Here is a 25,934-nt window from a genome sequence, read left to right on the forward strand (position 1 = left end):
ACCCTACGGAAAAACTTTACAGGTCAGAAACATTTCCCCTTCTTTCTTCAACTTTCTGTGCCAGCCCCACATGCAGCCTCTGTAACGCCAGTATTGCCAATCCTGAATTTATACAGCAAGGCAGAATTCAACCAATGTGAATGTACATCAAGGGTTGCCTGCGAGAGAGAGAAAATGCACTGAGACCAGACCACGGTCCCATCCTGGGCTGTACCCAAGATGCACAGTGCTATGGGAGACAGGTCCTTTACACCCCCAATCCTGGGACAGGCCAAGCACCAATCTGGTCCTCAACATAAGTGTGCACAGCCTTAGGGTTGCTGTAATTTAACTCCTGGCTGCCAGTTCTCACAAGGAGCCAATCCAACAGTTGGGGAATGCCAGGGCATGTTAATACCCCCTTGCCCAGCTAAACTAAAAACTACTTGAAGTGGGGTTGGCGATCCTCCTTTAGCTGGTCAGTCTGCTTTATGGCTGCTTTGTGCTACTAGAATGACATGAAACAGCCTTAGTATGACTGAGGATATGGCCCCAAAAGGTTAATTGGGGCATCATTCTTAGTTTCCCAAGGTACATTAACAACTTGGGAAATTTACCTCATTGGCAGACCTTAAGTGAGATGGATTTTTCAGGCTCAGTGGTAAGTACCTTACACTATAAAATAGCTCCATTGAGCAGAAAACCCATGAAGCTGCCTCTGCCAGGAGTGTATTTATTTTCAACATGAACTTGACTGGGGAACTATTAGTACGGTTCCTAGGTTGGATTAATTCTTGGTCTCCACATAATCTGTATTCCAGAGGGCATGAGTACACAGGCTACATTTATTAACTGTACATTAATTCTTTACACCCATACATGGAGTGAAGCCCTTCACCTTCTCAGGTGCATGCTGAAATGCTGATGCTGCACTGTACGCTACAGAGAGTCAAAAGAATATACTTAAACATATCTGATATAGACTAAACAGAGCATAGTTCAAAGAGTCCTTTTCATTATTTGTTGTAGCTACAGTAAGTAGACACAAACACTCACAGACAACAGCATCAGCAAAATTAGGGGATGCTTGGTCTATAGCTGCACATTTTGGCATATTGTGCATTGTTCATTTCACCATAAATAACACTGCTTTTAAGTCTTGGAAAGGAAATCAGAAGTGATTTACATCACAAAAATTGGGGGTTTTCTTGACATGCCTTATGGCAAGTCACAATGATTAGTCATGGCTCCATTTTGCTCCTAGTCCCCAGGGCATTATGTTATTTAAACCACAGAAAAGCAAGGAAGCAAAATATAACTGTAACGATCGAAATTATGCCTCTCAATGTAATACAGTTAGACTACCATTGAAGTGACTTCATCCCTCTTTCACGGTTATTCCAAACGTTTCAGCAGCAACAAAAACTTTTTATGAAAATCTGCTCTGTCACCCCACCTTACGTCTGGAGTAACCCCATTTACTTCAGTGGAGTTACTCTGGATTTATACTGCTGTAAATTAAGAAAAATTTAGACCCAGGAGCAGTAATTAACATGACATCGGTTTGTGGTCTAAAAGGCTCTTAACAGTACTTAGGAGTTTGGGTGATATAATTACAGGACAAAAGTTAAAGTAATTTAATTCCAAGAACTAAATTCAGCCTGGAGTTAGGAAGTCTGAAGGGAGACTGGGTGAGGAAAGTGGTCAGTGGAAGCATGTGACTAAAAGAACCAGACAGAGGAAAAGACGGGCTAGTGAAGGAGAAATAGAGCTCAAGAACAGGTTTGCAGAGTTGGAAAATGAAGAAGGGGCTCAGCAGGTGGTCACTGAAGGTGGAAAGGCAAGGAAGAAGAGAAGAGCAGCTAGTCCTATAGGAAAAGAGGAAGAGTCAATGGAGACTACACCAAATATGAGCCCCAGGAGGATACAGGATGGGTTGAAGAGAATTACAAGGGAGAATAGGAATGGAAAGAACTTGCAGCCAGAGGGAACGGGGATAGACTGGAGAATAGCACCGTCACCAGGAAAAGGCAGGTCTATGAGATCGGGTTCTCTTTACTGAGAAGAATAGACAGGCCTGTAACCAGAGCTGATCCAGAGAATAGAAGGGTATGCAGTCTTCCAGGTGCTAAGATACGGGATGTAGACCTGAGGTTGAAAAGGATCCTAAAGGGAGCAGGAAAGAATCCCCTAATTATCCTTCATGTGGGAACAAATGATACGGCTAGATTCTCGCTGGAAAGTATTAAGGGAGACTATGCTAGGCTGGGGAAGACGCTTAAGGAAATTGAGGCTCAGGTAATCTTTAGTGGGATTCTGCCTGTTCCTAGAGAAGGGCAACAAAGGTGTGATAAGATGATGACTATCAACAGATGGCTTAGGCAATGGTGCTATAAGGAGGGCTTTGGGATGTATGGCCACTGGGAGGCATTCATGGACAGAGGACAGTTCTCTCAGGATGGACTTCATCTGAGTAGGGAAGGAAATAGACTTCTAGGATGGAGGCTGGCACAACTGATTAAGAGAGCTTTAAACCAGGAATTTGGGGGAGATGGTTGGGAGATATCCAGGTAATCTCCACACTGGATTTTAGCATTGAGAGGGAAGAAAGCAAAGTAAGAAAGGATACAGCCGTGGGTAGGAGAATGTATATAAGGAGGAAGGGCAGTGTGGATACCAGTCTAATAGGTTATACTGGCTGTAGAATGACCATGCCTAATCAGGTACAGAATGTGAGCCAGGCCAAACAGCAAAAATTAAGATGTTTGTACACCAATGCGAGGAACCCAGGTAACAAAATGGAAGAACTAGAACTACTGGTGCAGGAAGTGAAACCAGATATTATAGGGATAACAGAAACATGGTAGAATAGTAGTCATGACTGGACTACAGGTATTGAAGGGTATGTGCTATTTAGGAAAGACCGAAATAAAGGTAAAGGTGGTGGAGTAGCATTGTATATCAATGATGAGGTAGAATGTAAAGAAATAAGAAGGGATGGAATGGATAAGACAGAGTCCATCTGGGCAAAAATTACATTGGGGAAGAAAACTATTAGAGCCTCCCCTGGGATAGTGCTTGGGGTGTGCTATAGACCGCCGGGATCTAATTTGGATATGGATAGAGCCCTTTTTAATGTTTTTAATAAAGTAAATACTAATGGAAACTGTGTGATCATGGGAGACTAACTTCCCAGATATAGACTGGAGACGAGTGCTAGTAATAATAATAGGGCTCAGATTTTCCTAGATGCGATAGCTGATGGATTCCTTCATCAAATAGTTGCTGAACCGACTGGAGGGGATGCCATTTTAGATTTGGTTTTGGTGAGTAGTGAGGACCTCACAGAAGAAATGGTTGTAGGGGATAATCTTGGTTCAAGTGATCATGAGCTAACTCAGTTCAAACTGAACGGAAGGATTAACACAAATAAATCTGCAACTAGGGTTTTTGATTTCAAAAGGGCTGACTTTCAAAAATTAAGGAAATTGGTTAGAGAAGTGGATTGGACGGAAGAATTTATGGATCTAAAGGCAGAGGAGGCCTGGGATTACTTTAAATCAAAGCTGCAGAGGCTATCGGAAGCTTGCATCCCAAGAAAGGGGAACAAATTCATAGGCAGGAGTTGTAGACCAAGCTGGATGAGCATGCATCTCAGAGAGGTGATTAAGAAAAAGCAGAAAGCATACAGGGAATGGAAGATGGGAGGGATCAGCAAGGAAAGATACCTTATTGAGGTCGGAACATGTAGGGATAAAGTGAGACAGGCTAAAAGTCAAGTAGAGTTGGACCTTGCAAAGGGAATTAAAACCAACAGTAAAAGGTTCTATAGCCATATAAATAAGAAGAAAACAAAGAAAAAGTGGGACCGCTAAACACTGAGGTTGGAGTGGAAGTCAAGGATAATCTAGGCATGGCCCAATATCTAAACAAATACTTTGCCTCAGTCTTTAATAAGGCTAAAGAGGATCTTAGGGATAATGGTAGGATGACAAATGGGAATGAGGATATGGAGGTAGATATTACCGTATCTGAGGTAGAAGCGAAACTCAAACAGCTTAATGAGACTAAATCGGGGGGCCCAGATAATCTTCATCCAAGAATATTAAAGGAATTGGCACCCGAAATTGCAAGCCCATTAGCAAGAATTTTTAATGAATCTGTAAACTCAGGGGTTGTACCGTATGATTGGAGAATTGCTAACATAGTTCCTATTTTTAAGAAAGGGAAAAAAGGTGATCCGGGTAACTACAGGCCTGTTAGTTTGACATCTGTAATATGCAAGGTCTTGGAAAAAATTTTGAAGGAGAAAGTAGTTAAGGACATTGAGGTCAATGGTAAATGGGACAAAATACAACATGGTTTTACAAAAGGTAGATCGTGTCAAACCAACCTGATCTCCTTCGAGAAAGTAACAGATTTTTTAGACAAAGGAAATGCAGTGGATCTAAATTACCTAGATTTCAGTAAGGCGTTTGATACCGTGCCACATGGGGAATTATTAGTTAAATTGGAAAAGATGGGGATCAATATGAAAATTGAAAGGTGGATAAGGAATTGGTTAAAGGGGAGACTGCAACGGGTCCAACTGAAAGGTGAACCATCAGGCTGGAGGGAGGTTACCAGTGGAGTTCCTCAAGGATCAGTTTTGGGACCAATCTTATTTAATCTTTTTATTACTGACCTCAGCACAAAAAGTGGGAGTGTGCTAATAAAGTTTGCGGATGATACAAAACTGGGAGGTATTGCCAATTTAGAGAAGGACCGGGATATCATACAGGAGGATCTGGATGACCTTGTAAACTGGAGTAATAGTAATAGGATGAAATTTAATAGTGAGAAGTGTAAGGTTATGCATTTAGGGATTAATAACAAGAATTTTAGCTGGGTCCCCAGTTATAAGCTGGGGACCCAGCAATTAGAAGTAATGGAGGAGGAGAAGGAGCTTGGAGTATTGGTTGATCATAGGATGATTATGGTGAGACCTCACCTGGAATACTGTGTGCAGTTCTGGTCTCCCATGTTTAAGAAGGATGAATTCAAACTGGAAACAGAGAAGGGCTACTAGGATGATCCGAGGAATGGAAAACTTGTCTTATGAAAGGAGACTCAAGGAGCTTGTCTTGTTTAGCCTAACTAAAAGAAGGTTGAGGGGAGATATGATTGCTCTCTATAAATATATCAGAGGGATAAATACCGGAGAGGGAGAGGAATTATTTAAGCTCAATACCAATGTGGACACAAGAACAAATGGATATAAACTGGTCATTGGGAAGTTTAGACTTGAAATTAGACAAAGGTTTCTAACCATCAGAGTGAAGTTTTGGAATAGCCTTCCAAGAGAAGCAGTGGGGGCAAAAGATCTAACTGGCTTTAAGATTAAACTCGATAAGTTTATGGAGGCGATGGTATGATGGGATAACATGGTTTTGGTAATTAAATATTCATGGTAAATAGGCCCAATGGCCTGTGATGAGATATTAGATGGGGTGGGATCTGAGTTACCCAGGAAAGAATTTTCTGTAGTATCTGGCTGGTGAATCTTGCCCATATGCTCAGGGTTTAGCTGATCGCCGTATTTGGGGTCGGGAAGGAATTTTCCTCCAGGGCAGATTGGAAGAGGCCCTGGAGGTTTTCCGCCTTCCTCTGTAGCATGGGGCACGGGTCACTTGCTGGAGGATTCTCTGCTCCTTGAAGTCTTTAAACCACGATTTGAGGACTTCAATAGCTCAGACATAGGTGAGAGGTTTTTCGCAGGAGTGGGTGGGTGAGATTCTGTGGCCTGCGTTGTGCAGGAGGTCGGACTAGATGATCATAATGGTCCCTTCTGACCTTAGTATCTATGAATCTAAGTCTCTAGGGTTATGTCTACACTGCAGCTGAAGTGAGCCTCCCAGCCCAGGTAGACACACTTGTGCTACCAAGGCTCGAGCTAGTGTGCCAAAAATAGCAGACTGGACATTGCAGCTCCAACGGAGACCTGGACTAGCCATCTGAGACCACACCCAGCGGGTCCAAGCAGCCACCTGAACTGCAAGGTTCACACTGCTATTTTTAGCATGTTAGCTCAGCCCCACTAGCAAGAGTCTGTCTACCTGGCCTGGGAGACTTGCTCCCAGCTGCAGGGTGGACATATCCTAAGTGGCAATCAGTGGTGTAAGCTGCTCAGAAAACGATTGTGAATTATACTTGTGTAACTAGGACTAACTTGACATTAGGTGGGCTAATGGGAAAGCAGCCCCTGGGAGATTCCAAATTGTAGACATTCCATAGGGAGTTTGTGGAGGGTAGGTTTTATCCCAAATGACAGGTCTAGGAATCAACCTCAAAGCCCTCAACAGCCACCCTCTCCCCAGCAATTCTCATTGCTGGCAGCTGTCTCAGAACTACCCACCGCCTATTCCCTTTTTAAAATGGGACTTTCCACAAGAGTGCCCTCTGATAGGAAGGGTCATTATCTTTCCTCCCTGATCTTCGTAGAGCTCATACAAGGACAATACACCTCCTCCTCCTGACCACAAGGCAGGCTCTGGCCCCAGCCTCAGCCAACCCATTCTTCTCCTAACAGGTCCAAGGAAAAGGGGGAGTGCACTGCCTTGGAGATGCTGTCCCTTTACCTTTCTTCCCTGTGGGATGGGAAGATCAGTGCAGAGAGGGTCCCTTCCATGTGCAGTTCTAAGGGGTCTAATCCAGCCTGGTGTATGTTACACGTGTGCAACACATGCAGGCTGGCTGGAATAAAGGTATACCAGGAACAGGAGGATGGAAGATACAGCACGGTCCAACCTCTGTTTCACACCTTGTTTTTGCTGCTGCAGAGTGTAAATTACATTTATATTGCCCATCTGCTAAAATGCCTGACTAGTGCAAGTTACACTGATTTACCCCTTCTATTTTATTTTTGATCAACTGATATCACGATCCAATTCTCATCTCATATTAGTGTAAATCAGGACTAACTGCATTTCAGTCAGTGTGTCAAATGCTTGGCTGTGGTCATAAGCTACCTTTGCACTGTGCTGATCCCAAGGTCCATCCCAGCATTAGTTTGGTCCCTGATATAAATGACAACATCTTGGGCAAATTTAATTTGTCTGTCAGGAGCCTCAAGGAACTATTCTGTCAGTCCAGGATCTGGCAACCATAAGAAAGTCTGGGCCATACCCGTTTCTCTCCTCCATGTCCTGACATTCAGGAGCCAGGGGTGTGTTTAATTTGCTACTCAACTTTGCACTTACATTCCAGTGGCTGGCTAAGCTGGCTTTAGGGCATGTTTGTGCTAGCAGAGTGGCACAAAGTTGCCCCAATATACACAAGAATCAGGCCCAGTGGATGTGAGAAGAACTGATGTGAGAAGAGACGCAGACCGCCACTAATTTCTGTGTCTTCTCAGAATCTGACATCAAGAATGAAAACAAGTTATTGTATCTACCAGTGAGGCTGAACCAAAGATGCCCTTAAAGTTGTTTCCAGTCTTTATTATAGGTGAAGCAAAAGCAGGGGAAGTTTCTAATTTACTTTCCGTCTCTACAAAGTTAAATTATTAAAAGAAAGGAACCCAGTTCTTCCTAAAAACAGGAATGGTGTGTTGCCAGCATATTCCACTTCAGAGAATGGTACAATTCATTGGTGGATAGTATTTATTTTAAAACACAGAGCAAATTTTCTTGATGCAACCCCACCGACGAAAAGAGAGATGTGCCAACGTTTATGTTAGCACAGAATTTGGCTCGTGCTATCTGTAAAACACTTGGGAATCTTTTTGGAAAGGTGCTACAAAAGTAAATATAAGGTATTACAGTATTATGATATTGCTATTTTCTTCTTCAAAACACTGTAGAAAACAATTATATTATCCTCTCTTCAGAATTACATTGGACAAAATAACATCTGGAAATGTGTTGTGCTGCACCATAAGTTCATTTAAACCCTGTCATGAGACAACTGTTCAACCATATTGCTGATGGAGCTAGACAGCTTATTGAATAAACTTAGCGTGACACAAAAAGTCAAGACAAACACTGAAACTAAGAGTCAATATTTATTTGATTAATAACTTACAAAAATTTCACAGATTTAATTTATGTAAGGAGAGCTAATTTATTAAACATTTTACAGATTTTTGTTCACCATGTAATACATCAAGATCCTGACAGTAGTAAAATGATACTTGGCACAGTTATAAATAAAATACAAAACAATGTATCCATAAGCTTAAAATGTAATGATGCTGTTTTATGCATATTAATTTTCAAAAAGAAAATCTGGTGGACACCAAAGAACACAGAAACCTGCAAAGAAACAGCACATGTTTAAGGCTGAGACAAAATTTCCATTTACTCAACCTAGATGAGATAAAGCTGATCTGATTTCAGTCTGGATCAGCTTCATGAAGTTTGGGAAGCGATGTAGTTTTGCTGTAATACGCAAATTGTAAGTTTAATAGTTTACTTGACAGAAAAAGGCTGCAAAGATGGCTTTTCCCATTCTGATGGTTTCAGGTCATAGGTCTCAGTAATCCTCAAGATAATTAACTTTTTGTATTAGAATTATTTATATGCCCTAAATCCAGGACATTTGTAAGTTGATTCTAAACCTATTATATTTTCTATTGGCCAAACTGTGAATGAAGCATAATGAAGCATAACTCCCACTCGGGAGCTATGCTCAATTAAAAATTGCAAAATTAACCTCATATTACCACCAAAGTCCACCCTTGTTTTGCAAACATTCTGGTACACAGACTTTGTTAGTTAATTGGACAACTAAAATAATAATGTACTTTAAACATCAGATGACTGGTGCTATGAAAGGTATTTACTAAACACTTTCAATTGATTGAAGTTCTTTATTTCAGCCAACCCCAAACAGAAACGGGAAAAAAGTTTTTCCTGGAGGTGCAGAACATTACCTTTGATCGTAAAATAAGCAATGAAATTTTGAAGGCTTATTCCTGCTTTTATTCCCATTTAGAAATTAAAAAGATGAATAATGGTGTCATTTGTTTTTGTTCATGTTAACAGAATAATTGTTATAATTCTAAATTCTGACAAAATGGCACAAACCTCTTGCCACCCTGTAACCAACTCCTCCCAAATATTGTATAAAAGATAATGTTGATTTTTCCCCCAGTATTAAATGTTCAAGTACACTAACGTTATGTTTCTGTAAATCGTGATATCTGGTACTTGCAAACTATGCGAGTGTCTTGTGATCAAAGAAACAGATAAAGAAAAAAATGTCTACTTGCAAATACTGAACATCACCTACTTACAGTTTCACTGCTCCTCTTACTAAGGCAAGGGGCTGGAATACCACTAGATTGCTTTTATACTTGTAATCTGCATATTACAGAGAATGCTAATTTTGCCAAGCATCAAACATGCAGTGAATTTGCAGGGTATAACGCCTATTAACAGCAATATTGAACATCACTAAAAGCTCATTAGATATCTTCCTACACTTTTTGGTTGATAAAATGAAATGAGCAACCTTAAATATACTAACACGCACTCACAAAGAGAAAACTATTTGATAAATTATTTATATACAGATACACATTCTTTACAGTGGTCTCATCAACTGCTTCCAGGTCCCCTCTGAAAACTCCCTTCACAGATTTCTCGAACCACTAGGTTGCTACAGCACTTAAAAGAGAACTAATCCAAGTCTCAGTCTCTCTGTAAACAATAGTTAAGGAAACAGTGAATAATTCACCATGAGGATAGGAAAACGCCATAACAGAAAATCAGTGCATCACATTCAAAAACAAAAAGCCCATTTGGAATGAGATTTCAGATCATTCCTTACCTTTCAAACATATTTGCAGTGTGAGAACTTAACAGAAAAAAAATCTCAAGGGTGATTTCCACTTGCTGACATACCATCTTCTTCAGAATGTCCTATTAGATTTTCCATTCATATGTGCTATTAACAGAGATCACACTTTACTTAAGCTTGGATTCAATTATTTTATATGCAAAGAAAATGAGTGTTTTAGTCAGTTTTCACGATTTGTTTTGCAATCACATGGAATTTAAAACGGTTATAAACCTTTCTTTTCCATTACTAAGATTTTGCATTCACATCTTTGGTACCCCTATACAACTTCTCTTCAAACCTTTCCAGTCACTATGCAATATATTATACTGGATCACTCTTAGTATTAAATGGCTTATATCATTTGTTCAAAGATATCAAATTAAATTCTGTTTTATTTTTTGCTGAATATCATATAGTATATATTGTGGTCTATTTTTAAAAGGTATATCATGCACTTAAGCAGGGCTTTAACTTCGACAGAAGAGCTTTACTTACTTGTGCAACTGTTTATTTTCAGACTATACAACCTCGAAACAAGGTTATTACAAGTATTTCACTGTACCGGAAACAGATGGCCATAACTGCTGATAGCCATAAAATATAGGTAACACATTTATTTGTGAACATTATATTATCCTCATGTGCCCTGCTTCCGAAGCTTAACACATTATAGTGGATCCCCAATAAAACCACATGATTTTAATCACAGTATTGAAATGCACATTTTCCCATGTACATAATACTACAGAAAATCAATATAAAATCACATTACAGGAACTTAAATGCAGCAATCTTAATGAAGTCTGACTGCATTGTGAAATTTAGTTTTAGATTCCAGATTCTTGCTCCAGTGGAATTATTCAAATTGGGAAATTAATATTTCTGTTCAGCACAACATGACTAGGTATGTCAATACTTTAATAATCTCATGCTCCTTTGTAAAAGGTGTTAAATAAAAAATCCAACAACAAATGCAGTGAATATGTTGTTGTGAATAATTCTCATGTTAAGAATGGTTAAAATCCCTTTTTGATCTTCCTCCTCTTCCTTATCAGGGTTGGCAGTTTATTCTGTCCATTTTTGCCTTTGTTAATAAAACTCTGATAAAGAGAAGGTATCGTAAGATTCATCGTTAGCCCTACACATAGCATGCTACGGTTCAAAGGATGTGGATTCGAGAGAGAGAAATTTTCAGGCACCACTCAGATATGGTATGCTCACAGGACGAAGGTGGTGCTACACTAGCTGGTAGCCTGCTCCTGAAGTTTGGTCATATTCTATTGAATACTGCCTTGTCCAGTCCACAATAACAGGACGAAAAAGACCACAGCATCTGAATTCAAAGAAGTCTATAATATTCCTTATACATCCATGGCTAAAAAAAACCAAACAAGACGACATATGTTAGTAAGTAACATCACAATTCACTTAGCATAGTGCAAATTTGTCTACCTCCAAATTTACCATGTCTGCTTGCTCTCCAAAAAGTTCCCCAAATGTAGAAAACCCAAAGTGGACGCTGAATCTCTGAGAGCATAACTGACTCTTTAACCTTAAATCAGCCATTCCCCAAGTATGCCAGGGTTATACAACAACGACTGGACATCATCCTATCTTAAAGTTAAGAAAAAATGAGAGGGAAATAAAGACTTACTAGAATATATTTGATAGACAAAGCAAACAATAGCAACAACAGAACATTAAATAAAAACAATTGCAGCATTATCCTGCCTTTAATTTCAGATAATGCTATTTTATTTTTTCCATTTTATAATATGTGAATATTACAACTTCTAAGCATAGACCGTAAAATTACATGAACTCAAAAATAAACTGAATCAGCTCAAGAGAAATCCCTGAACCAGGAACCAGTCTCTACCCCACCACAGGCAATAAATAGTTTGAACCAATAAAACAGGCATTACAACGCATCCTGAAGGTCATGCTCTGTTGAACCAACAGGAAAGCGAAGTTCAGAGATCAGTGCCATCCACTAAGACCACAAATAACATTGAAATTTAGGGAAATATGAGAACAAGAGCTTCCAAAGTACGGAGTATGAAGAAGCTAAGACACAAACTATCTAGAGATTTATAGACAAAAATCAACACCTTGAACTGCACCCAGTGATGAACTGGAAGCCAAGGTAATCTGCAGTGCACAGGTGTAATATATTCCATGCCACAAACACTGCTAACTGGGCGGCCACGTTTTACACTAGCTGAAGTTTCAGAGTGGTCTTGAAAGCTAGTCCCACACAGAGTGTATTGGAGCATACCATTCTGGAAGTGGCAAAGGCATGGATAACTTGGTAAGTCCCCTATCCAAAAGGAATCGTTGCATCATTAAGAAGTGCCAGACATGAATATGAAGTGATTGTCCTCCCAGGATCACCTTCAATTTAATTAATACTGGTCTTCAGATTATGTCGTGGTTCATAGGCTACAGGTCAAAGATCAGTGTGAACCCCTGAACACTACAAAATATAGAGTATACACATCTCTGTGGACCTAGACAAGAGTGATAGCTTCCAAGTCCAGCAGCTGTTAAATCATAGAGCTCATTGTCAATTTCTCAAAGTTTTACAGTCTCTAATATGTAAAAAAAACTCAGGAAGGAAACGGATTTTTCATCAGAAAGTTTCTTTTTGCTTGTAATTACACTGAAGCTGAGTAGGCCTTGATTTTCTGGAAATCAAAACTTAGGTAACAGGATGTAGACTAGAAAGATCAGAAGTAACAACGAGAATATCTGAATTCCTGAAAGGACACTGAGTAAACAAACCGTGGTTGACACCTTTGCTCCATCTTGTAGGCAGTGCTTATTTAGTCAGCTCAAACACTTGTTTCATGATTTTAAGAAGCACATCTTCTAAAAGCTCCTAAGCTGATAGAAATGGCTACAGGATGTGGAATTTGAAATGACTGAGGAAAGCAATACATTGCATCTACTCTGGGCACAGCCTTGTGTCCCCCAGACAAAAAGAAATCTGGCTGTGCTGCATCTCTAGAAAGGTCATGACCACAAGAAGTCATGTTACTAGTCTCACTTGCTAATTTCGTTTGCATGGTGGGACTTGAGAAGAAATGTTGAAGGCAAGTCCTTTTACTAGCACAAAAACAAGCTTAGTGAAGTAGTAGCATCCCCTACAAGGAAGGTGCTTTCCATTTTTTTTACCAAGGGAAAGACTATTACCCTCCTGGGAGCAAAAAATTTTTATGTTAAATCATCAATGGCTGGATTCATTTAGAAATATTAATAGTAATAAGTCACTTTCCATAATCAGATACATTGGCTTATGGTAAAAATAGCTGTTCAAATTCAGCTTTTAAAAACTGAAATTTTGGGATCCTATCAGCATATGGAAGACAGTTTTTAGCATTCAGTTGTGAAGTTCATTTGTGGTTTGGCTATCCATATGAGAAATAGCGTTTTGCACATTTTTATAAACTTACTTGAATGGGCTTTCAATAGATGTTGTTGTGACTTTAAAGTGCTTGTATCGTCTTGCATTCATCCTTTCATTTGTAGTGATACCTAAACAAGATATCTAGAAAAGATGGGAGATAAGGAAACAAACACTTAGAATTTCCAAAATTAAAAGCAAACCAGGAGAGAGAAAGGCTGGAAAAAAAACTCCACAGGGCTTTTTAGTGTGGGACTACGCACAATGCAAGCTGCATCGCTCTGCCTGTACATTTCAACCACCTGCGTTATTCGAATCTTTCTTGAGTGAACAGAACCAGCTGTGTCAAATTGTGTAGTAGTTTTCATTTTTAATAAATCCTGATATCCAGAAGAAAAATCCCTAATAATCTATATTGGAGATAATAAATAAGATAAGCAATTATTTTTATTATAGTAGATATTTAGGAATTATCTTAAACAATTTTGAAACAACTTTTCTTCCTTCTTGGCGCTGATACTTAAAGTAACTGTGAGATATTTTTGTAATTTTTTCCCCTGTATAATTTTGCCTCAATAACAAGAAGTTCTAAGAAATAATAGATTGGGCTGAAAACACCTTCTGCATGGGTCGCTTGGCTCAAGAAGTGTTAACAGTTTTCAGCAACTACTCCATCATTGTTTTGACCTAAAAAGGGGGAGTCTGAAGAAGTCTTAAATTATGCAAGGCCTGGATTTACTGTAGTGTATTGCATGTGCAACACTGGAAACAAAAGTAGTAGAACTCCCGTAACAATTGGGAGCACTATCATAAGCTAAAACGTTAGAATTCCTAGTGTCATATGGTAACTCAGCCCCATGTTATGGGATCAACAAGCCAGGTCTGATAATCCTGAACATTCAGGAAATTACACTCAGGTTTACTTGCCTTTTCTGGATATACTGAAGTTTTGTCCCTTTAACAGACAGGTATCTAAAGAAAGAGGACATGATTTAAAAAAAATGAAAGCCTAAAGTTAGGCACCTATGGCCAGGTTCTCTAAGAAGAGGCCTGATTTTCAAAAATGAATGAGAACTCCTGAGTACTCATATTCGATTTTAAAAAATCAAGCCACTTATTTAGGAGTCTAACTTTAGGAAACCATTTTTGAAAATCTTGGCTAGGTCTTTTAATCTTCTCCAGGGAATAAGGAAGCTGTTTGGAAGACAGGACAGAGAGTGGTAAAGAATGATAGGAGAGTGATCCCATCAGAATGGTCAGTCAAGGGATCAGTCAACTTTACTTTCAAGCCATTAAAGAGGAATCAAGAGAGGGGCTGTGGAGTTAAAAAAGCAAAGAACAAAGCTCCTAAGAAAGGCCAAGTTAGGATCTCTAAGAACAGATTTTGGCAAGTTCTTTTAAGTTACCTTTTATCTTCCTTCACACAATCGTAAAAATAATTATTTGGACACATTTAATAATGAAGTTATTGCACGTTTCATTTTTCACATTTCCTACACTGCATGTTTTCTGCCTTGTAAATAGTATTAAATACTACAATTATAATAACTTTGTCTTCATCACATTTAAGGGTGCAAAGCATTTAATGAGGCACCGTGAGAAAAAAGTGTTCTTCCAGGTTCCATAGAATCTGAAGAAATATCTACCAACATATCCCATTCTAAAGTAATTTATGTATGGAGTTTAATGGATCCTGGGATTATTGGGGATTGGAAGGCACACTGGAAAGTTGCATGTTCACATTGCTTTAGTACTCTGGTGCTTTATATTGGTTTGGAAGCCACACTGAATAGATGTGGTCACCCTGGCTCATTTATTTTGGGCAGGAAATCCCACTGGAAGGTAGTGTGGTGGCCCTGGTTCACAAGTATAAACTTGGAATCTATATTGGTGGTTTCTCTAAATCATCGTTACAGGAGAGAAGGAAAAAGCTGAGATGCCTGATAGTTTACTTCAAAGTTTGGAGTGTGGATCTTATTTCTGATATAACGGGAAACACTGAAGTGGTAACTAAGCCCTTGTGAAGAGACTTGTGATAAGACTTTGTTCTTTACTGTTAGAATAGATAAGGAAAATACAGCTAATGTGATGTATTTGAATATTATTTTCCTGTCTAAACCTGTAGTTGATAATTCCATTAACTACAAATACTTGGCCTATGATTTTGTTAGGATATTTTAATAAACTTTCCTCCTTTGGCTTTTGTACTGACAGATTGTGCAAAACACACAATGGTCTCATTAGATGGGCAGACATGGGAACATCTGAAATACAGATCCCAGCCCCCACAGAACATATTGAACTGTCTGGCTCATTCGAAGACTACTCAGACAGGTTGTTCATCCATGCTACTGTTTTGGGTATTGGTTAGAGTTTCAGACTGTGTTACAAGAGTGCTGGTCAGACATGGTAATGAGGTGTCTGGGAAGGAAGACTGACAATTACATTCAAAGGAAAAGCTAAATGTCTGATCACAAGAGATCTTTAGTGTGAGAAAATTCAAAGAATCTAATTCTATTTCTAGAATTACATATTATGTGAACATATTCATTGATTTCAGTGGGATACGTGAATGTTCAGTGATTCTTAGTGAGGAAAACGCACAAAATGTATGAAAATTGTTTCAGTATAGTGCATCTTTTACTCCTGACAGAATTCTGCACCTCTCTAGGGGCAGAGAATTTATATGGTCCGCATATTTCTGTGCCCCCCCCCGGGCACAGAAAAATGCAAAAGAAATCTGCAGGGGGACATACACCTCTTCCCTGGCAACGCGTGTGTTCCAGTGTGCCTGTAGCAGACTCAGACATGCAAATCACTGGGGGGGAAGAGGTGCCTGTGTGGGAGACGTTGATCACCATCAGTGGGTGAGGCTAGGCGTGTGTGCCTGCCAACAAGTGAGAGAAACGCTGTCCCTCTCACTTGCTACTAAGGCTCACCTGGCGTGGAGGGGTAGGGCTTTTTATTATGCATGAGGTAGACTTTGTCCTGGAGGCAGAAATGTAGCAGCCTGCCTGCACAGTAATATTGTTAACGTTTCTATTGTTAGTTAACTGTTCCCATTCTCAGACAATTCCCCCAGGAGCATAAAACCTCTAAAAGTTTTAAGGCCCCTACATTGCCAAAGTGATGTAAAGCCTTAAAAATGAAAGTAAGGGAATCAGCTAGGAAGATCTGTGTGTTTTTTCCTGTGCCAAAGTGGCACAATGGAGTTAGAGAGTAACAGCCGTCTTAGTCTGTATTCGCAAAAAGAAAAGGAGTACTTGTGGCACCTTAGAGATTAACCAATTTATTTGAGCATAAGCTTTTGCGAGCTACAGCTCGCTGTAGCTCACGAAAGCTTATGCTCAAATAAATTGGTTAGTCTCTAAGGTGCCACAAGTACTCCTTTTCTTTTTACAATGGAGTTAGTTACATTACAGCTCAGAATTTATTTTACTTATCCATAAAAAAAAAAAAAAAAAAAAAAAAGACTGAGGGCAAATAAAATATTTACCAAGCAGTCAATACAATGTCAGGACAATCAGAACCAAGCACTTCCCAAAGTACCCAGCCAGGTCCAGGACAATGATTAGCAAAGCTGAATGACTTTCATGTGTGAAAGTCTGAGCAATTTAAAATGACATTCTACTTTTTTTTCTCCCCCCGTTTGGTGTTCTGTAATGTAATTTAAATGACAATCCAGGATTATAACTGGAATGCAGGGTATCAGTTACCAAGTCTTTGTAACTTATCTTTCATGTGTTCAGGTAATGTTGAATAGTTATTGTGACTTTTTTCTGTATTGTAGTTTAAATAAATTACCAAAACAATTGAAACTGGTCTGATTATATTTCATTATTTTGACAAATAAATATGGAGAATTTTGCAGGATTATTAATTTTTTGGCACAGAATCCTTCCAGGAGTACTGTTTTCCCATGGAACAGCTGCATAGCTCTTTCCTTGTCTAGATGTCTGTTCAACCCTCCCATGCATGTGTATGCCTCCCATTATCATTTTTGAGAGCTTTAAGAATGGATTTGTAACTGCCACCATCCTTTCCACAAACTATACCAAAATATATGTAAATAACCTATTGACTTTGAAAAATTAATATAGTTCTTGGTATAAGAAATATTACCTGCATAATATCAACTTTGATGTTTTGTATTGTACTTTACAGAGATGTATACATAGACTTTTTTGGAAGAGTAAAGTTAGGTTTACAAAACTGGATCTCATCTGTAACTACTCTGATCTACAGCAAATACACACAATTTATTTCTTTATTATATGCATTTGTAGTTCTATTACTTTTATTTTATGTAACCAGCCAAGAGCCTGAACAACTTTTGCATTGAGCTAACAATATGTAGACCCAACTTACTATTTTTAGACTATATATGTACTAGGAAAATCACCACTGCTGACAACAGTTAACAACAATGCATCCCCTCAACTGGTGCTGGAAACTGTTTAACTGCTAGTGTAGATTCCATTGAAAAGGTTTTGTCCAGTTAGTTATACAATGCATAACTGAGATCAGACTTACACAACTTGTATGCACTCACAGTACTGAACTGTTTTAATCATGTTTCACTCCTGCCTTCTGCAATGGTGTTAAATATTTTTGTCCCATTACACAAGCAATTAAACAGTTTGCAAACACGAGTTGAAAAAGAGACAGTGAAGACCTACTACTGACAACCACTATCAGCAATGGGCTAGTTTCCCAATGTAGACAAACCTATAGTCTAGGGGTAGGCAACACATACTCTGCCGCAAGCTAAATGCAACTTCTGTGGCAAAGCCATTCATATCTGTGTGCTCCAGTAGGAGAAACTGCAAATTCTGTGGCAGTTTCTGCTAAACTAAGGATGAATGTTTTTACTAAATTAAGATGAAACTGAATAATACAAGTAGTACAGTATTGCATCTATAATTTATTTTGATATCAAATTAAATTTATTTTACTCCTCTATATTTTCCCTGTGCCACAGGGTTTTTTTAGGGCTGTCAATTAATCACATGATTAACTAAAAAAACCTAATCGTGATTAAAAAAATTAATCACACTGTTAAACAGAATACCAACTGAAATTTATTAAATATTTTTGGATGCTCTTCTACAGTTTCAAATATATTGATTTCTATTGCAACACAGAATGCAACGTGTACAGTGCTCACTTTTGTTTATCATTTTTACAATGCAAATATTTGTAATAAAAAATAATAATATAAAGAAATTGTATTTTTCAATTCACCTCATACAAGGACTATCATGTAATCTCTTTACCGGGAAACTGTAACTTACAAATGTAGAAATTTTTTGCTATATAACTGCACTCAAAAACAAAACAATGTAAAACTTTAGAGCCTACAAATCTACTCTGTCCTACTTCTTGTCAAGCCAATCGCTAAGACAAACAAGTTTGTTTATTTTTATGGGAGATACTGCTGCCAGCTTCTTATTTACAATGTCACCTGAAAGTGAGAACAGGTGTTTGGATGGCACTTTTGTAGCCCGAGTTGCAAGGTATTTACATGCCAGATATGCAAAACATTCGTATAACCCTTCATGCTTTGGCCACCATTCCATGCTGATGATGCTCATTAAAAATTAATGCGTTTGTTAAATTTGTGACTGAACTCCTTGGGGGAGAATTGTATGTTTCCTGCTATGTTTTACCCGCTTTCTGCCATGTATTTCATGTTATAGCAGTCTCGGATGATGACACAGCACATGTTCATTTTAAGAATACTTTCACAGCAGATCTGACAAAATGCAAAGAAGGTACCAATGTGAGATTTCTAAAAATAGCTACAGCACTCGACCTAAGTTTTAAGATTCTGAAGTGCCTTCCAAAATCTGAGAGGGACGAGGTGTGGAGCACGCTTTAAGAAATCTTAAAAGAGCAACACTCTGATACGGAAACTACAGAACCTGAAACACAAAAAAGAAAATCAACTTTCTGCTGGTGGCATCTGACTCAGATGATGAAAATGAACATGCTTCAGTCTGCTCTGCTTTGGATCTTTATCGAGCAGAACTCATCATCAGCATGGATGCAAGTCCTCTGGAATGGTGGTTGAAACATGAAGGGACATATGAATCTTTAGCACATCTTGCACGTAAATATCTTGCAACGCCGGCTACAACAATGCCATGCGAATGCCTGTTCTCACTTTCAGGTGACATTGTGAACAAGAAGCCAGCAGCATTATCTCCTGCAAATTGTAACCAAACTTGTTTGTCTGAGCGATTGGCTGAATAAGAAGCAGGACTGAGTGGACTTGTAGGCTCAAAAATTTTACATTTTTTTATTTTTGAATGCAGGGGGTTTTTTTGCACATAATTCTACATTTGTAAGTTCAACTTTCATGATAAAGAGATTGTACTACAGTACTTGTATTAGGTGAATTTATTTTGTTTTTTACAGTGCAAATATTTGTTTTAAAAATAAATATAAAGTGAGCACTGTACACTTTGTATTCTGTGTTGTATTTGAAATCAATATATTTGAAAATGTAGAAAACATACAAAAATATTTAAATAAGTGGTATTTTATTATTGTTTAACAGCGCAATTAATTTTTTTAATCGCTTGACAGTCCTAGTTTTTTTTATGACAAGAACTACATGGAAAATGTTGTAAGAGGAAAAAGCTGGAAGTTTGGTAAGTTGGACCCCGGTGGGAGTCAGTTTAGCTGGAAGCTTCTGATAAAATCATTAACAATGAACAGTTACTGTTGACATATAAACCATTGCACTGAATTTTTGAAACAAGACTATGCAGATGCAAATTAGATACTTTTTAGAGCATGCCAGCAGGGTCTATCTGAGGCAATTAGACCACAACATGTTAGAGTGCTTTATAAATCACACCCCTCTAGAGAACTGTGCCGTGCCATGTAGACAAGCCAAGCAGTCTCAAGTTCCTGACGACTGCCCCACTAAAAGCTAGGAGCGTCATGAAGGTGATAGGTGAAAGAGTATCAGCATTTAAATCTCTTTGAGTGCCATTTAGAAGCACTAATAATTTGCAACAGGCTTTACCATGTAATATGAAATAAGGGTACAGTTTTCAAAAGCACTTAAGTGACTGAGGAGCCTAAGTCCCATTTTGAAAAATGACTTAGGAGGCTAAGTCTCATTGAAAGTCAATGGGACTTAGGAGCCTAAGTGCCTGAATTGCTCTTAAAAATGTGACTTAGGCACTTTTGAAAAAAATTATCCAAGGTTTCAAACCAAGAAAATGTCAGCTAAAAGTGATTGAAGAAAGCCTTCTAATTTAATTCAATGACTGTCCTATTTAAACTATCTTCACTTGTATGGCTGTCAAGGGAGCTACTGAATAGAGACTTCTGATCCCTTTCACTCTTACTAAAATGATCATTTGGACAGGTATACAAAGAACTTCACACTCTTTCAAATTCCAATAAAACAATCCCCCTTTTGCTTGGTAACCCTAGATCCCCTCCCTATCCTAAATGATGCAACCCCTATGACTGACAACACAATCAGCTTTCTATTCCCTCTGCAAACCTTGTTTCTGTGATCACTGAACCTTGTTTTATAACAATGTTAAGTAAACTGAAAAGGAATATTTGATGTAATGGGAATGCAAATTTACTTTTAATATTCAGGGTTGACTATAATAAGTAACAAATAAAGTGCCTTTTCATACCTGATACATCTGACACATGAGTAACACAGCCACCCACATGAAATGAAACACACTATTTAGAAACATCCAAAACATCCAAGGTGAACAGGTGGCAATTTGTGTAATATATGTCCACAATCCATCCTTTGTGTAAGTAGTCTCACAGTGGATTCCCCAGTCTGGAAGAAGAAAAAAAATTATAGATTTAAAAATCATATAAAATCCTCAGATCACACATTTTTTCTATGTATCAATGTACTATTTAAATTTGAACTGATCAGAAAACTGACAAAACGCAATTTTTAAAATGAAATATGGAAATAATTTGCAAAAATCTTCCCAATTTCTCCCTCCTTTTCTAAGCAACTGTAATTTAAATTCACAGAGATGATAGTAAGTTAATGAAGGGCATGGAATAATAGTAACAAGGACTACATAGAATTCTTAATTAGATATTTTTTCTATAATAACTAGATATTCTTCTCTTCTAGAACACCTAAACTGGGCAGTTACTAAAGCATACCTCAATTCCTGGAGGTAACTGGAATGGGTTACCTAGGGAGGTGGTGGAATCTCCTTCCTTAGAGGTTTTTAAGGTCAGGCTTGACAAAGCCCTGGCTGGGATGATTCATTTGGGGATTGGTCCTGCTTTGAGCAGGGGGTTGGACTAGATGACCTCCTGAGGTTCCTTCCAACCCTGATATTCTATGATTCTATGATCCCAATACAAAAATGGTATCAAAGTATAACTCTGATAGTGCAAACACTCATACGAGGAACTAAATGAAATATTGTACTTAAAAACAATTAAGAAAAAATTTACTCACAAGAGATACAGCCATAAATCATCCAACAGATCATAAAAAGCAAAAAGAACAGATAGCCCATAAAATAGCGATGGTTCCCTGCCCCTAAAGATGAACACAAACAACAGGAATTAATTTCTTCCACTTTGAGAAAAGGTCAGTAATACGCTTAATGGCTGATGTACATGTGAATTCAATTTAAATTATTTTAAGACAACACTGCTAATTACTTTATATGGAAACATTACTCTCCGGAAACATTACATTAGTCTGTAAAATCTATATGACTTCTTAGAAGCTTGAAAATAGGTGTTTTTCTCCCTTACAACTTTGCCCTTTCAGTAGGGCCAAACATTGTTTTATTTTTCTGTGCTCCTACCATACTGCAGCTGAAATTCACACACGCTTGTGTAATTTACAATCTGCTTTATTGATATCAACACAGCTTTAGGAACTGGTTAGTTAATAGCTGTTGCAGAGCCAGGAAGAGCTCAAAAACTGTTTTGGTATGTCTCAAAAATACTGAATTACTTTTGTTTCTTCCAGTAGAGGGCAGGTATTTTTAATAAGATGGACAGAAAATAGAAATCTGGACAAAAATCCACATCCTCTTTTGACAATTAAAGGTATAGGAAAAGTTGACATTAAACTGCTTGACAGCCAACTGAAAAGAAAACATACAAAAGATGGATAGACAACAATTTAGGTAAAACAAGTTGTTAAAAAAACTGGTTACATTAATGAATGAAATTTAAAAAAAAATTCTACTTGTAATTGAATTTAAAATTGAGTGAATGACCCGTACCATAACAGCATTTGCTCAAAATGAAACCACTTTTACATGTGTTAATATACCTGATAGATGCATTTCTAATATTGTGATACGTTTATTTGTATATATACACTATTCGGAACTTCTCAACTTTCCCTCAATTTGTAGAATACATTCACTAGTACAGCACTCCAATGACCCAAGGATGTGCACTAACCACACAGACACTGCAGATGATAATAGGCTACAAAAGTTGTGTCCCTCTGTATCCAAGAAGCAGAGCACTTAATTGGTCATTTATGTCAAATATTTTGCTGATTAAACCAAGAGCTTCCTCCAGAGGCAAAAAATAATCAAGTGCTTTTAAAAAGTGAAATGAACAAATAAATAAGCAGAAGCAGAAAACCAAACATACAAATTAGAACAAGCACACAAGGCACTTCCTTCCTCCAAAATAAACAGCTTCCTTCATCTGTAAACATGTTGTAATGTTGCTTTTATAAGCAAAGAATATATGAGAAATGATGTTGGAAGTACCTCAAGTATGTGTTAGAAGGTGAGTGTGAGAGACACAGAGACTGTGTGTGTGTGTTGTGTGTATGTGAGAGAGAGAGAGAGGAGGGGCGCCTGAACACATGCTGCTGGTTGTGCACACTCTGCTAATCAGCTGGGAGGCACTTTAATCTCTCCTGCGCAGCCACCCAAGTGCGCAGCTTACAGGGAACAGTTTCAGGGCCACATGGGGACAGGGTGGTGCAGGGAAACATGGGGATGGGGATGGGGTAGAGGTACGGGGGCAGATGTGCCTGACTGAATGAGAGTCAAAAGAATTGTTCTATACTCTGACCCACACCCAACAACCCTCCAGGTTCACTGCCAGGATCCTTCCCAGCAATTACTTCCCTCTCCCTCAGCTCCCCTGACTCCCCCAAGCCTTTGTACTGCTTCTGAGGGGTGCAGGAAATACAGTTCTGTATTGTAGTTTAAATGAATTATTACGCAAAGTTCTGTATTAATATGCCCAGTAAGGAATCTATTTGTAAAAAAAACCATTTCCTGAATCTTTTTTGTTGTCTGTATTATTTCAGACTTCCTTGCTGACAGGTATTTTGAAATAATTTACCAAAATAACTGAAACTGGCATGATTATACCGTGTTATTTTGACAAATGAACTATTCAGAATTGTGCAGAATTTTAAAATATTGTGCACAGAATTTTTATTTTTTTTTTGTGCAGAAATTCCCCAGGAGTAGAAAATCCACCTAGATGGGAAGCCATTTTGAATCTACTGACACATAGCAAGAATTAATTGAGCACTTGACTACAGTTCCCTAATGGAAAATACTTGTTTGTGAGTTTCCCTGTTACCCAGACTTTAATTTCCTAGTACTCCACGCTTCACCTCATATATATATTAAAGAGAATAGTCACCACTGCAGTCAGTATATGCACTCTTGTTTTTGTAGCAAATGAAAAAGCTGCTGTATTGATAAGTAACTGAAAATGTGATTAACGATTTGCTTTAGAGTTCATATTTGACAAAAACATACTTACATACTGTTTATGTGGTGTTATAATTATAGCTGAAATAAAATGTTTAAAAATTAATAGGGATGAAAGCAATTTACTTAGGATTTGTCTACACAGAGCAGAAATGTGCACCAGAGGGGTTTGCTTTCTAAAGCACGCTTACGTGTCGTATGTGAACTGGCCTGTGTAAAGCCTGGTGATGCAAACATTTTAGTTCATGTCAGCAGGAACACCATGGGTCAATTAGTGCACACCCCTCCAGTGCACATTTCTGCTCCATATAGATAAGCCCTTTGAAACAAAGCTAGAAGTACTTATGCGTGGATTGGTAACAGAGAGGAGAACTGTGAATAATGCAACGAATCAGAAAGAAAGAAAATTTAGGCTGAACATCAAGATACTTTTGGTGAAACTGAAGACCTAGAATAGTCTTTCCCAGGAAGTTGTCAGAAACCATGTTACTGTGGTCATTTAAAACAAGAATTTACAATGTACAGAGGAATATACTGTAGAGAACGATCCTGCACTGAGAAAGAGGTGGACAAACTGACCTAACTGTATTTTTCCCCTCTCTATTTGTTAAGATTCCATGTTTGAGCAATCACTTACCTACACAGTTACCCACCCATGGGCAGTGGTGGTCAAACTTTGCTATACATCGATTGCACACGCCACAATGTTTAGACCTCACTGGCTTCCGTATCTGTTTGACAGATATTTATGGACATATAATTACAAAAAGCTTTACAGCAAAGTGAAAGTAAAAGTCTGACATTTATACTGGTAGAAAAAAATGAATTTTAATGCACGTTAAAATACTTTGCTGCTGTTAATCCCTTAGATCAAGGTCAACAGGAATTTAAAAGCCTAATGGGTAATTCAGATTCCATTAAACAATTAGTGTCTTAAAATTTCATCATACGTCAGCTATAATATGCATGGTATAAAAATCTATTTAAAATCTTTTCCCTTAAATAAAAATGTCATATCATAAAAAGTATCAAATATTTATTTCTCTTTCCATCCACCCCAAGCCCTCTAAATCCTCTAGGTATCTGAGTTTTGGGTGCAGATTTGTTTCATTTCAGCTATTTTATATTGACAGAGTATTACATTATGATTGAGATGATTCTTTGGGCATTATTCATAAATGAACCCTAATGTAAACAGAATGCTGTTAATGAAGCCTATTTACCAAAGACAAGAATATGAATTTAAAGAGAACTTCCAATGGGACTTTTGCTCCAATGTTCACTTGGACAATTTTGAAAACCACTCCCAAACTGAGTATATTTTGTAAATTAAATATAACATGGTTATGATGAAAAATCAAGAACAAAATACACGAACAAACCTTGACATTAAAATACATTTAAACTTTAAAACTAAATATTTAAAAAACAACTTAATTACTTATCCCTTTAAATCTGAGTTTAAAGTTCTATGTTTATTATACAAAAATTAATGACACCATAAACATTATAGAAAAAGTATTTCCAATAGCTGTTTGTCATGTCATTAATTCTTCCATGGGAAACAAAATGCATACTTCAGGTCTCAGTAGGTAAGTGCAAGAAGAAATTATTTTTAAATAGTTTGTTTCAAAATGTAAACATAACTTGCAAGTCTAAGCAACTAATCCACAGACAATTAGAAAATGTTAACACACTTCAGGATTTAGAGAAACTTTCCAGTTAACCTGGAAAATATCTAGACAGTTTTGACACAAAGCAAAAGATACTTCTTTTTCAGGCTCAACGTGTCATTTAACCCAAAGTTTGTTCTAGCCCATTTTAAAATAAAATAATAGTTTTGAAAGGCTTTGTGAAGCTTACTTATCTCTTAAGAGCCTTTCCCAAATAGATTTTATTGTACATAGATCCTGAAACAACTAATCTGCAATGCATATACCCAGAGGGGTTTTCCTTTGTATGGTAGAAGGGAGTATAACACAACAGTTCAAGAAGCTTTC

The 25,934-nt window shown here is 37.9% G+C and overlaps 1 protein-coding gene across 4 annotated transcripts in view; it reads right to left on the reverse strand.

Moving 5' to 3' along the window:
- Window positions 1–8,007: 8,007 nt before the first annotated feature.
- The window catches only part of ZDHHC17 (zinc finger DHHC-type palmitoyltransferase 17), a 126,583-nt gene continuing 108,656 nt past the window's right edge, over window positions 8,008–25,934 (reverse strand). For 3 of the 4 annotated variants that reach the window (XM_037886158.2, XM_037886127.2, XM_037886132.1), the window contains 5 exons: window positions 24,572–24,665; window positions 21,681–21,764; window positions 20,875–21,032; window positions 13,257–13,351; window positions 8,008–11,176 (listed from right to left, as the gene is read on the reverse strand). In XM_037886158.2, the coding sequence (XP_037742086.1) occupies window positions 11,038–11,176; window positions 13,257–13,351; window positions 20,875–21,032; window positions 21,681–21,764; window positions 24,572–24,665 (570 nt within the window). In that variant the 3' untranslated portion in view covers window positions 8,008–11,037. Of the gene's footprint in view, window positions 11,177–11,265; window positions 11,416–13,256; window positions 13,352–20,874; window positions 21,033–21,680; window positions 21,765–24,571; window positions 24,666–25,934 lie in introns of all 4 variants that reach the window. The other variant, XR_006291207.1, reaches the window with a different exon arrangement.

This window comes from Chelonia mydas, chromosome 1 (genome assembly GCF_015237465.2).
Source record: "Chelonia mydas isolate rCheMyd1 chromosome 1, rCheMyd1.pri.v2, whole genome shotgun sequence".
Lineage (NCBI taxonomy): Eukaryota > Metazoa > Chordata > Testudines > Cheloniidae > Chelonia > Chelonia mydas.